Here is a 14,707-nt window from a genome sequence, read left to right as displayed (position 1 = left end):
ACGGACAGGTATAGTGTTCTTTAGGACTCCTCCATTTTCGTTTAATTACGAACAATTCAGGACACCGCGTGTGTTCTTAGAACAGTTTGAACTTGCTAGCGAACACTACGGACAGATATAGTGTTCTTTAGGACACTTTAATTTTTTTTTTTTTACGAACATTTCAGGACACTGCGTGTGTTCTTAGAATAGTTTCATCTTGCTAGCGAACAGTACGAACAGGTATAGTGTTCTTCAGGACACCTCCATTTTCGTTTATTTACGAACATTTCAGAACACCTGCCCTGTCCGCGGACACCTACATTGTTTTTTAAAAATAAAAACGAAACTATTTACAACACAATATAAAAATTAAACTTTATTTAACATATATTAATAATTTATGACAGAGAAGGTGAGGCAGAAATAGAAACAAAAACAGGAGAATTAGGGGTTTCATCATGATTGTTATTAGGTGAAGAAGGGATGGAAGTCTCATCAAAACGTTTTGGGTTATGGAGAGGGTTTGGGGATAATTGACTAGGATATGGTGAGGAGGGACAAGTACATGTGGGGCAATGGTACGAGGTTTTTGGTTTAAAATGATCTTCCACAAAAGTTTTCAAATTCTTAAAATTAGTCAACAATAAATCCATTTTTTCTTCTATACTGTGAAAAGTGTTATCCATAACAGGGTTTTCTGAAGTATTTTCTATTTTGGTATGATCTGTACAAAAATATATATATATATGTTAAATATATACAAAATAATAATAATGAAATGGTTTATATTATAAAGTGTTTACCATTAGTTTCACTATCTTGTGACATTTCTTCATGTGGGAAATGTTCCTCTAGCCATTCCAGAGTACTAGACATTTCTGTGAGAGAAAAAAAAAAGATGATATATTTTTTTATCTAATACAGAAAGTTTATAAATATATGAATAAAATTAAGTCCACTTACTATTTCAGGTAAGATATGTACTCAGTGGGTCTGATCTTGTTCTCAGTTCTGTTGTGTTTGTGAGGTAATTATGTTGGAAGCCAATTAATTTTCTTGTGGTATATTCCATTTTAGAACATGCATTTAAATGAATGGTTAGTGTGTTGTATATATGGGTTACATTTCTTATGTATTAGTACATATAATGTGTTTGTGTGCTTTTTTTTGAATTTGTTAAATGTTCCTATGTTATGATATAACAATCAAACATACCCCCCCAGAGTTTTTTAGGTAGTGGTACTGTTCTTCGAACATGTCCGCGAACATTAAATGAGTTCGCGGACATCAAGTACAGTAGAAGAGATTCAGTCAGTTCCATATGATATGTATATAAAGTGAAAGTCATTATTGTTAAGTTGCACTACTGAAAACCTACGAAATTCAATGAAAAAACTTTGTTAAAGGGACGTTATGGTTAAGTTGCGCTACTAAAAACCTATGAAATTCAGTGAAAAAACGTTGTTAAAGGGACGTTATGGTTAAGTTGCACTACTAAAAACCTATGAAATTCAGTGAAAAAACTTTGTTAAATGGACGTTATGGTTAGGTTGCGCTACTAAAAACCTATGAAATTCAGTGAAAAAACTTTGTTAAAGGGACGTTATGGTTAAGTTACGCTACTAAAAACCTATGAAATTCAGTGAAAAAACCTTGTTAAAGGGACGTTATGGTTAAGTTGTGCTACTAAAAACCTATGAAATTCAGTGAAAAAACTTTGTTAAAGGGACGTTATGGTTCCATGTAAAACCAAAAAAACCCTTGAAATTCGCCAGTTATGGTAAGCTAAGCAACCATAACTCACGCCATCACCATGCACTGCTAAGACTAACACCCAGGACATCAAAGATGACATCACAAATGTCATTGATGACATCACTGATGACATCACATGTGTATGTACTTTTCATGAAATATGTGTACAAGGGATTCTTATTATAATGTTGCGAAAAAGTGTCAAGGATCATTGCAATAAATATCATACCCTAATTAGTGCATTGTACGATGCATTGATATAAATAGCATTCTATTATGGGGTTCTATCTAGTATACTAAGCTACTCATGCAGAAACATAGTGTAACGCTCACCTGATTCCCACGGAGGCGCCGACCCGTTCTGGACTGCACAACTTCTTCCACGGTAAAGCGTAGTGCTTGGAAGATGTACTGGACTGGACCCCCAAACCTCGTCTGTCTGGCCCGTAGAATAATCCTTCTGTAGATGGGAAAAGGGAGTTAACTGTCTGCTAGGTTGTGTGTGAGATTCCCCCCTTTTTCCCCTTCTCACCCTCCTCCAACCCTAGCTGTGCCTTCCGCAGACTCTCACCATAATTTCTGTATGGACAAGCTCTCCATCCTGCTTCTGACGCAGGGGCGCATAGATTTCCAGTTACTTCACTGGATCTCGGATTTGGCGAGGGTTCAATGTCTGCTTGCCTTTACAAAAATGATGCCGTAAGTATATAGTTCAAAAGATCAAGTCTTATTTGTCCCTTGGCCTTTATTTAATTTTCAGGGACTAGTTGAGGAATCCGTGTGGAGGAATGGATTCGCCGAGGTAAGCTCAGGTGAGTACTTTTAATGAAGGTGTGCCGTAGTGTTTTGCTCCGACACCTTAATGAGTGTGTCTTATTTCCCCATAGGGGCCGGGGTACGGAAAAGCCAGAAAAGCCGCTCCGACCCGAAAAGGGAACTGAGGTCCTAACAAAATCCAGGTAAGACTTAAGGTGAGTAATCTGTCCTTTTGCAATTAGTTCGTTGCTCACCTTGTTTTGTCCTTTTTCTCCGTAGGTCTTGAATGCGACCGATGTCGCCTATGGGCGCTGAAAAGGTTGCCGGCGCCACGTGAAGGTAAGTGGAAGCGGCGCGGCAGCGTGAGAAGCGGAGCGCTTCTAACTATTGTCTTTCTTTTCCGTAGGTGCTGGGATGCGGCCGATGTTGCCTATGACCGCTGAAGAGCTAGACAGCGCCATGTGAAGGTAAGAGGAAGCGGCACTGCAGCGAGCGATGAGATGCGTTTTTTTCTTTTTCAGGATCGACGGAGTGAACAATCCGGATGCTGGATGAAGGTAGGTAATGTCCTAATGCTTGCCTTTCTCTCCTTGCAGGTGTTCCAGGTGCTGGCGGGCGTGGCAGGAGCCAGGATGCAGGAGCCGACTCGGTGAGCGTCCTGCTGCAGATGCAGAATAATGCAAAGCACGTGTGGCCATCGGGCGTGGTTTAAATAGCCTTGGAAGAGCTTCAGGTGAGTGTTCTTCCACTGGCCCCACCCGAGTAAGAAAAGAGTTCCTGAAAGAAAATAGTTCCTCCCCAGCCTTAGTTGGCTTGGAGCTTCAGACAGCATGGTCTGCCTCGGGTGAGTATGCAGCATGGTCTGCCTCAGGTGAGTTCACCCAAGCATTACCATATGTTCTGCCATGATGAGCCTGGCGCCTATGGCGCCAGGACAAATGCCTTTTATGAGCCTGGCGCCAAAGGCGCCAGGAAAAGGTCCAAAGAGCCCCTATAGGGGTTTGCTGGGTCCTGCTTGGTGAGTATGAAGTCTGCTTCTGGGGACGCTGGGCCTGACCTGGCTCCTCGGGAGCAGGCATCATGACACATAGCATTGTGTGCAGCGTACAAGATGAAGGTATAATATTCGTAATGTTAATATGTTGAATAATGAAATGATAATTGTTTTCTTAATAGATTTTTGTGTACTGTGAAATATGTAATAAGTAGCTAATAAAACCCATGTATTACATAATTGCTTTACTATAGACAAAACACAAAGAGACAAAAACACATACCAATATGGGTATATACAGGGAAAGTGAAGTTAGCAAAAAAGCACACGTAGTAGCAGAAACAATTCATAACCTAACTGATTATTTTCATGCAAATAAATGATTGCTGTTTCAAAGCTGCTATTTACCCTATGTATATGTATCACTTGATGTGATTGGACCCTAAGGAAAGTAGTGTGAGTACAATGGCCCTCATTACGACCCAGGCGGTAAATTACCGCCTGGGTCGTACCCTTACCACCATGGCGTAAACTAGGTTTACGCCATGGGGGTTGGCGGATTTACCGCCCCATTCCAAGGTGAGTGGGGCGGTAAATCCCCATTTCCCATTTTAACCTTCCCCATTCCCATTTTCGCCCCATAGGGCATAATGGGAATGGGGAAAGGCGATAATTACGGCACCGTAAATTACGGTGCCGTAATTATCGCCAAGGTCCCTTTGCGGCATGGATTTTAACGGCTGCAAAAAAGCAGCCGTTAAAAGCCATCCCGCAAAGGGAATCTTGTAATCAGGCGTTAAGGGTCGGTGCCGTTTACGGCGCCGTAAACCCCTTAACGCCTGAGTCAGAATGAGTGCCAATGTATACAAATATGACCATATACAGGGAAAGTACAGCCATAAAAAACAACAGAACTATCAGAAAGTGCTGATAAGTCTATTGATTATCTTTATGCACAAAAAGGATTGCTGTCTTTCAAGTTTGTGTCTTCCCCTATGTATATGTTTCATATGATGTGACTGGACTCTAAGGGAATTACTGTAAGAACCTACTTGAAGGATACGTCTACAAATAAAATAAAATGTTTAGTTTCTGACTGTTACTGAAGAAAACCATGTGGCCTAGATATGTCAGCAAAAGAAAAAAGAGTGAGCCAGACATGTGATGTCATCAGTGATGTTATCAATGACATTTGTGATGTCATCTTTGATGTAGCAGTGCACGATGGTGGCGCGAGTTATGGTTGCTTAGCTTACCATACCTGGTGAATTTCAAGGGTTTTTCGGTTTTACTTGGAACCATGACGTCCCTTTAACAAAGTTTTTTCACTGAATATATATATATATATATATATATATATATATATATATATATATATATATATATATATATATATATATATATATATATCATGGCCACGGTAGTGGCCATGTAGTTATGGTTAAGTTGCAGTTTCCATAGGAAGAGCACCTTTTGGGCAGCTTATAACTTTGCTCCCCCTGGACGAATCCTCACCAAACATTGCAAAATAAGTATATGGTCCACTCTGAATTATTTTGCAAAGTTTGGTGAGGTTTGGTCCAGGGGGGGGCAAAGTTATAGATGGGGGCCCAAAATGTATTTTTTTCCCATAGACATAATGGGAAAAACTTTGCTCATGCCTACAGCCCAAACCGCTGGATGGATTTACACCAAATTTGCGGCAGGAGCGGCGACTTGGTCCCGAAATTGTGCTTTTTTTTTATTTGGTGTAAATCTGTCCCATAGTTTCTTTGTAAATGACCAAAATGTAAAGCAAAAAAATTTGTGATATCTATGTCCAGTCTGCAGACTGGCCTCTGATTGGCCGAAAAATTTGCGGACTTTTGCGTGGTCCGTGAACACCGAGACGCGTCCGCCGATTGGATGGTGAGAAAACGTTAAATGCGTCTGTTTTCTTGAAACGCCCACCATCTTGGATTCGCTGACTTTTTTGGGGTCCGCGAACAGCACAGTGAATTTTTTTTCTAAAAAACACCATTTCACTTTTCAAACTCAACAAACAATCTCTGGGGATGTGGAGGTGGGGGAGGGATGAGGATGGCATGGGATATGGCCATAAGAAGCCAAAAATCGGGCTGTTCCACCCCCGAAAGTCCGCAAACACTCCAGATGTTCTGGGATAGTCCTGTGGTGTTCGTAAGCACTGCAGATGCCCTGGGACAGTCCTGTGGTGTTCGCGAACACCCCAGATGTCCTGGGGCAGTCCTGTGGTGTTCGTGGACACCTTAGATGTCCTAGGACATCTGTACCTATTTCTGCATTACAGGGTTGGGGAAACGCAGTTTTTGGATGGCTTATAACTTTTGCGCCCCTCAGTGAAACTGCACGTAATTTTGTAATTTCATTCTGGGACTAATCCTGAATGGTTTTGCAAAGTTTTGTGGGATTCTGTCAAGAGGGGCAAAATTAGAAGGGGGTCCCAAAATATTGTAAAGGCATATAAATGTGGTGCCATTTGACGAATCTGCACAACATTTGGCAAAACGATTTTGGATCTAGATATAAATGGTTTTCTAAAGTTTGGTGGGATTTTCTCAAGAGGGGGCGAAATTAGAGGGGGGGTCTCAACATTTTTAGAACGGCTTATAACTTTGTTGCTATTTGACGAATGTGAACAAAAGTTTTGAGAAAGATTATAGACCCAACCTTCAATGTTTGCGTAAAGACTGAATGGATTTTGTCAAGTGGGAACTAAGTTATATGACTATTGTATGTACATATATTTTGACACTTTTTAAAAAATAAAACATGGCCGGGTTTCGAGCAAACTCGTGAGGAGCATTGGCAAGGACATTAAAGCATAGTTTTGCAAATGTGGCCGTGTTTTCTTTTTTGACAAGTGTAATAATGTAGGTACAAAAAATAGTCATATACCTTTGGTGACTGAGGTATAGCCAGTGGCCGTGGGCAGTTGCCAGATTGTCTGGGTTATGGCATAAGGTCATGACGCGGATATCTGGCTACTGGCCATGACTACTAGGGACGAAAAATGGTGTTAAAGTGGCTATGTCTACCTGGGACCGGCTATGTGGTAAAGTTATTCGAAGGTAGGATAGGTTTGAAAGGGAAAAAAGTGCTTGTGGTAATATGTTCATAGGGTTTTGCGGGCTGCCATGGCAAGGGAAGAGGGGCTGTGTATGGAGCCCCGCCTTCTCTTTCCCTGTAGGCTGTCTTGGAAAAGGATTTTCCTTCCTACAGCGGGACGCCGAAGGCGACCCACTGTAGGAAGAATAATCCTTCCATCTTACAGCGGGACACCAGAGGCGTCCCGCTTTAGGAAGAAAAATCTATGTTTTAGCACCCTGGGTTCCCGCTTTGGGAACCAGGGGTGCTAATGGCCTTTATGCCCCATTTTAGGGGCTGCAATGGACAATAATGGTCTGTAGCCCTCCTTATTTATTTATTTATTTATTTATTTATTTATTTATTTATTTATAACGCACCAATGTCCGCAGACATCAGGCTGTGTGGTTACAGTATATGTTAAAGAAGATGAGGAGGATGTTCTATTTTTTAACTGTGAACGGTGGTTCCTAAAGGAACATTAATTTTATTGTTTTTGGATGGGAAATGAGGGAAGAGGCACCAAATACTAATATGGAGGGGCAGGTAGACAGGGGAAAATGTTGCGCGTGTGTTATTTCTAAGGTAGGGGGCAGTGTTTCTTATGCTCCTTGATTACAGCAGTGGTGGTGTCTCTTGGGGAGGAGGGATGGCATTAGCTGATTCCATTTTAAGAGAAATAGCAGTTTTGCTAAAAGTATGTACTGTGTACTAGATTGTTAATGGATGAGTAGGAAAAGGTGTTAGAGATGTGCAAGGGAAATTTTTAAGTTGAAAGTTCCTAGATCAGTTGAAAATGCAGTTCCGAACTGTCCGCGAAGGACGGACCTTATGGTGAAGTGCGGACGGGTTCTTGGACACGTCATCATGCTGCGCGCTAGCGTATGATCATGTGGCACTGTCCGGAAGGTCCGCAATGAAGTCAGATGTTCGTAGACATCTACGTATGCAAAACTAGTTGAAATAGTTGAAGAAAGTGTATAGGAGTGTTAAAAATGATTCTAGAAGGTGGCAAATAGCAGTTTTAAGGTGACACTTTGTAAATTGGACACAAATATCGTTATATCTGGTAAGTATGATATTAGTAAGTTGTAGGAAAATAACATGCACTAATAAAAACCTATGAAAAAAAACTTTGTTAAGGGGACGTTATGGTTAAGTTGCACTAATAAAAACCTATGAAATTCACTGAAAATACTTTGTTAAAGGGACGTTATGGTTAAGTTGCACTAATAAAAACCTGTGAAATTCAAAGAAAAAACTTTGTTAAAGGGACATTATGGTTAAGTTGCACTAATAAAAACCTATGAAATTCAATGAAAAAACGTTGTTAAGGGGATGTTATGCTTAAGTTGCACTAATAAAAACCTATGAAATTCAATGAAAAAACATTGTTAAGGGGACATTATGGTTAAGTTGCGCTACTAACAATCTATGAAATTCAGTGAAAGAACTTTGTTAAAGGGACGTTATGGTTCCAAGTAAAACCGAAAAACCCCTGAAATTTGCCAGTTATGGTAAGCTAAGCAACCATAACTTGTGCCACCACGGTGCACTGCTAAGACTAACACCCAGGACATCAAAGATGACATCACAAATGTCATTGATGACATCACTGATGACATCACATGTCTGGCTCACTCTTTTTTCCTTTACTGATATATCTAGGCCAGTAACAGTCAGGAACAAAACATTCAAAAAGTACTATGTTTGTAGACTTATACTTCAAATATGTTCTTAAAGTAATTCACTTAGGGTCCACTCACAGCATATGAAACATATACAAAGGGGAAAACACAGACTTGGAAGAAAGCAATGCTTTCTATGTATACAGATGATTAGTAAGGTTAGCAACACTGTCTTATAGTTCTGTTTTTTTATTACTGTACTTTCCCTGGATATGCTCATATTTGTACACATTGCACTTACACTGCTTTCCTTAGGGCCTAGTCACAATATGTGATAGTTATAGATAGGGAAGTAGTTGCTTTGAAGCAGAGAAATCGTTTCTGTGCATGAAGATAGTAAGTTAGGTTACTTCACTTTCACTATATATGCTCATATTTGTATGTGTAGTTGTCTGTTTGTGTTTTGTGTGCAGTAATGCAATAATGTAGTAAATTGGTTTTATTAGGTACTTATTAAATGTTTCACAGTATGTAAAACTCTAATAAGAAAGCATTTATAATTTTAGTATTTAACATGGCAAGATTATTAATATTGCATCTCCATCATGTCGCCTGCAAACTATGCCTATGTTACTACATATATACCTTAGTATATTGGAAAAAACTTAACTTAACATAATACAATGCTATTTGGATTAATTCATTGCTTAATGCACTACGTACCTCATGATATTTATTCCAATGATCCTTGACACTACTTTTATTAACATTACAATAAGAATCCCACGTACAGACTTTTCATGAAGGGTAAATGCACATGTGATGTCATTAGTGATGTCATCAATGACATTTGTGATGTCATCTTTGATGTCCTGGGTGTTAGTTTTAGCAGTGCACCGTGGTGGCGTGAGTTATGGTTGCTTAGCTTACCATAACTGGCGAATTTCAGGGGTTTTCCGGTTTTACTTGGAACCATAACGTCCCTTTAACAAAGTTTTTTCATTGAATATATATATATATATATATATATATGTATAACCTGCCCCAATATTGTTCAATGATCTTTTATGTTCCCAGTGCTCTCTGAGACATCTGAAAGACAATTATTTTGCCTTTCGGTAAATTGCATTCTGGTATTTGTAGTCTCCCACTCAAGATGGGGGTAATGATGCCACAATTGTACACTTTTTGCCTAACATAGTGAGTCATGAGTTTTTGACCAGGATATGACAAAAGAGGTTGCAATCCGGGATACTGGTGTAGTTATTTTCCCCTGATTGTGGCTGCTTTTCAGGACACAAGTAAAGGACATGTGGGTGGACAGTGTAACTTTTTGTCAGTGGGCTGACACTATTGCTTCTTTTACTGAGGTTGGCAAGCTTATTTGACTGCCAGGATTTTACTCACGTTGTCATGTTCCCAGTGCATACACTTACCCACAAGACCACAAGCACCTTCTCATATTGGGATTTTGTTTTCCAGGGAATATTTCGCGACAGATTTCTGGGTTTAAAAGCTGAACAAATTTCATACTATGACAGCATATTTATTAGAAGGTTTCCTATCTCAGGTAATTTTTCTGGTGTTCATTATTGTTTTTTTTAAAAGGTACAATGCTCTTTTATCTTGTGCACTTTCTTCTAAGGGGAAGGTCAATTGAACTACATTTGTATATTTCACTTTAAGATACATGTTCAATTACTGTGCGCATATTCATGCCTGCCATCTTTGGATTTTTGCTATGGGGAAAAAGTACCTGGGCATATGTTACTTCTTTAAGCCGATAATTTCTTTCCCTTTTCCTTTGTGCTGCTTAAATGCTGTTAGTTGGGGTTGTGCAATGCATCACAACAGTCACTAATAGAATGACCATAAAACATGCTTGTAGAACGCTGCTTAACCATAGTGTGGGATCCTTGGCAAATAATTTAATCTCACTGTGCATTGCCTAAATAATTTGAGTTCTCAAAGCTTGCCATCTTTTATACATAACAATACTGCCGGCACACCAGTCTGTGATTGATGAACGTCTTTGAGCGATGGTTGATTGAGGCTGGTTTTCGAAGTTAACCTCTCAGACCTGGGCATATGTTATTCTTGCAGCCGGTCATGGGAGATATTAACCTTCTTATGCACGCAATGAAACAATAAAATAATATTGTGTGTTTACACTGGAAAAAAACGATTATATGTGATAGTTTGACAGGGGCACATGGGAAAACATGGATAAACACAGATTGTGACCTTGTTTGAAAACACTGGAAAAACACTTCAAGAAGTAAAAATAAATGTACTGAAAACAGAAAAACCTAATTATAATTATACCCATGCCAAAAGAGTAATACAAAAAAAGTATTTAGTAATTTTAAAAGATATATTGAGGTCAGGGGTGAATAATCCCTGGTAAAATGCCATGGCCAGTGGGCTGCATGGTTAGTGGCACGTTTGTGTGTTAAAATATATAGTGGGCATGACTGAAGGCTGTGGACGCTGGCCATGACCAAAGGCCATGCCTAGTGGCCTTTTTGTGTTTAAAACATGCAGTGGGCTCCGCTAATGGCCATGGCTGAAGGCCATGATCAGTGCCCTGTGATAATAAACGTTATTACAAAAAAAATATATACAGTGGGCACAGCCAAAGGACATAGGCACTGGCCATGGTGAAAGACCATGGCCAGTGGCTCCTAATGAGTTAAAATATGCAGTGGGCACAGCCGAAGGCCATGGCAACTGGTCATGGTGAAAGACCATGGCTAGTGGCTCCTTAATGACTTAAATTATGCAGTGGTCACAGCTGAAGGCCATGGCTAGTGGTGTGGAAACAAAGTAGAGTATAACGAAATTGTTGGTGTTGTAAAAAACTTGAAATTCAGTGAAAGCCATCTTAACTTCACACCCCCTGTTGCGCAGCCTCTGACCACAATGATATCACAGATGACATCCATGATGACATCACTGAGCAGGTTTGCAGCAGGAGGCTCAAACAATTTCCCCATAACCTCCGGCGAATAGCTGACATTTCAAAGCAAACTGCATCACAGAAACAGTTTCGTAGGGGGAATGGGAGAGGGCAGGGGAGATGATGACAAGGCCATCAGGGAAGTAGTGGGAGCTGGCACAGATTAGGGGGGCACTTGATGAGGGCTTAGAGGGCAAAAAAGCATTTTTCCCAGCTGGTTTCCCAATAACTACAGGTATAAAACTACAGTTAACCGTGGGTATCTGTAATGAAAACTACAAATACCCTTGGCTATCTGTAGTTCACTCTAGTTATATCATCGGTTATGGAACAAATGTTGTACAAATAATACTAATTTTAACAGATACAGTGAGGTTGGGGGTGAAAAATGGGCACAAGCGAGTGGGCATGATATACAGTGGGCATGGCCGTGGCTACTGGCCATGGACAAAGGTTATGCCCAGTGGGCTGGAAGTGGTTTAAAATATGCAGTGGGCACGAATGATGGCTGTGGCCACTGACCATGGCCCGTGGGTTGCATACAGTGGGCAAGGGCCATAGCCAGTGGGTTGCAAGTGATTTAAATATACAGTGGGCATTGCTGAAGGCAGTGGCCAATGGCCATGGACGAAGGCCATGGCTAATGGCCCGTTTGTTTTTTTAAAACATACAGCAGGCATGGAAGAAGGCCGTGGCCACTGGCCATGGCCAGAGGCCACAGTGGGCTGCAAGTGGTTTAAAATATGCAGTGGGCACAGTCGAAGGCCATAGCCAGTGTTTTAACATACACGGTGGGCACTTCCGAAGGCTGTGTGCATTGGCCATGGTCAAAGGCCCTGACTAGCGGCCTGTTTGTGTTTTAAAACATACTGTGGGCATAGCCAAAGACCAAAGACCATGGCCAGTGGTAACATGTGATTTTATCAATAAAAAAAACAAAGAATTATTTTTAAAGAACCCAAAACATCTGAAAAAAAAGAATACATTTTACCTTTGTTGTTCTTGGAGGGGTTCCACCCCCGCTCCCTTTTTCATATTTCGCCCCACCCCCAAAACTACTATTCGCATTCCCTACTACATTGGTACTTTTTAAAAATTCTCTATTTTTTTCCCGTTGTTTTGGTTTTGTTAAAAAAAAATTATTTGTTTTTTTTGGGATAAAAGCACTGCATACCATGACCAGTGTTTTAAAATATACAGTGGGTACTTCTGAAGGCTGTGGCCTTTGGCCATGGTCGAAGGCCATGGCTGGTGGCCCGTTTGTGTTTTAAAACATACAATGGGCACAGCTGAAGGCCATGGCCAGTGGGTTGGATGTATTTTAAAATATGCAGTGCGCAGTGCCGAAGGCTGTGGCCACTGGCCATGGTCAAAGGCCATGGCTAGTGACCCGTTAGTGTTTTAAAACATACAGTGGGCACGGCCAAAGGCTGTGGCCACTGGCCATGGCCGAATGCCACAGTAGGTTGCAATTGGTTTAAAATATGCAGTGGGCACGGACGAAGACTGTGGCTATTGGCCATGTCCTTCAGGGCCAGTGGGTTGCATACAGTGGGCACGGCCAAAAGCCACAGCCAGTGGCTTGCAGATGTTTTTAAAATATACAGTGGGCCCTTCTGAAGGCCGTGGTCACTGGCCATAGCGAAGGCCATGGCTAGTGGCCCGTTTGTATTTTAAAACATGCAGTGGGCATGGCCTAGGGCCAGTGGTGTGGAAACAAATAGTATAACAAAATACTTGGCATGGAAAAAACAATGATATAACAAAATCCTTGAAATTCAGGGAAAAAAAACTTTAGTTGCAGGGACATTAGGGTGAACAATACATTGTAAAAGAACCTTTGAAATTCAGCTAAAGCCACTTTAACTTCACACCCCCTGTTGCACAGCCTATGACCACACTGATGACATCTCAGATGACATCCCTGATGACATCAGCAATTACATCATCTATGACATCACTGATGGAATCACTGACGCCATCACTGATTACATCATATATTACAACACTGATTACATCTGTGATGGCATCAGACAGGACATGATTTATGAGTTAGCTAGTAAATAACAATTTAGGCTGTGACCATTGGCCATGGCCAAAGGCCATGGTTAGTGGCTGGTTCTTGTATAATATACAGTGGCCACGGCCGAAGCCCATGGCTGAAGGCCCTTAATGTGTTAACATATACAGTGTGCACGGCCAAAGGCCGTGGCCAATGGCTTTGTCTGAAGGTCATGGCTACTGTCCCTTAATGGGTTCAAGTATACAGGGGGAGGGCCGAAGCGCATGACCTAGTGGCTAGTTAGTGTTGTGAAATATACAGTGGGCATGGCTGAAGGCCATCCATGAAGTCAATGGCTAGTGGCCCCTTAATGTGTTAAAATATACAGTGGGCATGTCCGAAGGCCATGGCTATTGTCCGATTATTGTGGTCATGGCTGGTTAGTGTTGTAATGTAATCAGAGATGTCATCATTGATGTCATAGATGATGTAAATAGTAATGCCACCAGTGATGGCATCTGTGATCTCATTGTTGTGGTCATAGGCTGCTCAACAGGGGGCGCGAAGCTAAGGTTGCGTTAGCTGAATTTCATTGCGTTATATTTTCACCTTAACGTCCCTGCAACTAAAGTTGTTTCCTTGTACATATATATAGCTAAGTTGAGTTTTGAGAAGGACAAAACATTTGGGATAGAACTTTACATTTCAGGCATGGACAGTGAGGTCAACGAGAATGTAATTTTTTATGTCATCTTTGTTGGTCTGAGCAGTTGATAAAGGAGCATTCCTTCCATGGTTAATTAGTGAGTACTAGGTTGTGTCTTCAACAGTCCTAGTGATGGACTGACTTTGATTTTGGGTGTGGGCATTCCAGTGGGTGCAACATGCATTTTATTTTTTTCTCTACATGAACCAAACATTTTCCTTCGATAACAGATGGATTTGCATAAAAGTGCTCTCCGTCCAATGATGTTACTCAGTTTTCACAGATCAATTATGTTCATACAAGGGAAAAGTCACTTATCGTATATGTAACACAATACGCAGTATGAATATGCATACTTACTGCATGATCAATGCTCGGTAGAGGAAGATTAGTTTCAGGTGTTCTGCCAGCTTGTCCATTTTCTATTTCATTTGTTATAAATCCTGGGAAACCTGATGGCCTCTGTACTAAACTCATGTACGAGTCAAAATCTTTCTCACAGATCTTTTTGACGAGTTTATTTTCAAGAGCTGAAAATATGAGATAATAATAAGAAAACCAATCGAAATATCTTCTCACGTTGATTGGGCACTAAGTAAAGTCATGTTGCATCCTTAAAAATAACCTCACACCTATCTGGGGTCGAAAGAACACATTTAGCAATCATGCAGAATTCCTTAAACTCTAACCATAGAAACAGTCAGATGTTGGTACTCCAGAAGACTGAGAAGAAGAGATTTTCATTTTAAAAGGCAGTAGAAGGCTACTGAACATGGATTGCATAATATCTTGATGACAAAATAAAAATATCGATTAGAAG

General features: G+C 40.7%; 1 protein-coding gene across 3 annotated transcripts in view; it reads right to left on the bottom strand.

Annotated features, from left to right (window-relative positions):
- The window catches only part of COL28A1 (collagen type XXVIII alpha 1 chain), a 1,696,952-nt gene that overhangs the window by 170,272 nt on the left and 1,511,973 nt on the right, over positions 1 to 14,707 (bottom strand). For all 3 annotated transcript variants that reach the window (XM_069648530.1, XM_069648529.1, XM_069648528.1), the window contains exon 33: positions 14,248 to 14,417. In XM_069648530.1, coding sequence (XP_069504631.1) covers positions 14,248 to 14,417 — 170 coding nt within the window. The remainder of the gene's footprint in view (positions 1 to 14,247; positions 14,418 to 14,707) is intronic.

The sequence above is a fragment of the Ambystoma mexicanum genome, chromosome 2q (assembly GCF_040938575.1).
Source record: "Ambystoma mexicanum isolate Mex_15411 chromosome 2q, UKY_AmexF1_1, whole genome shotgun sequence".
Classification (NCBI taxonomy): Eukaryota; Metazoa; Chordata; class Amphibia; order Caudata; family Ambystomatidae; genus Ambystoma; species Ambystoma mexicanum.
The sequence above is the reverse complement of the archived record's forward strand: the minus strand, read 5'-3'. Positions and strand labels throughout refer to the sequence as shown.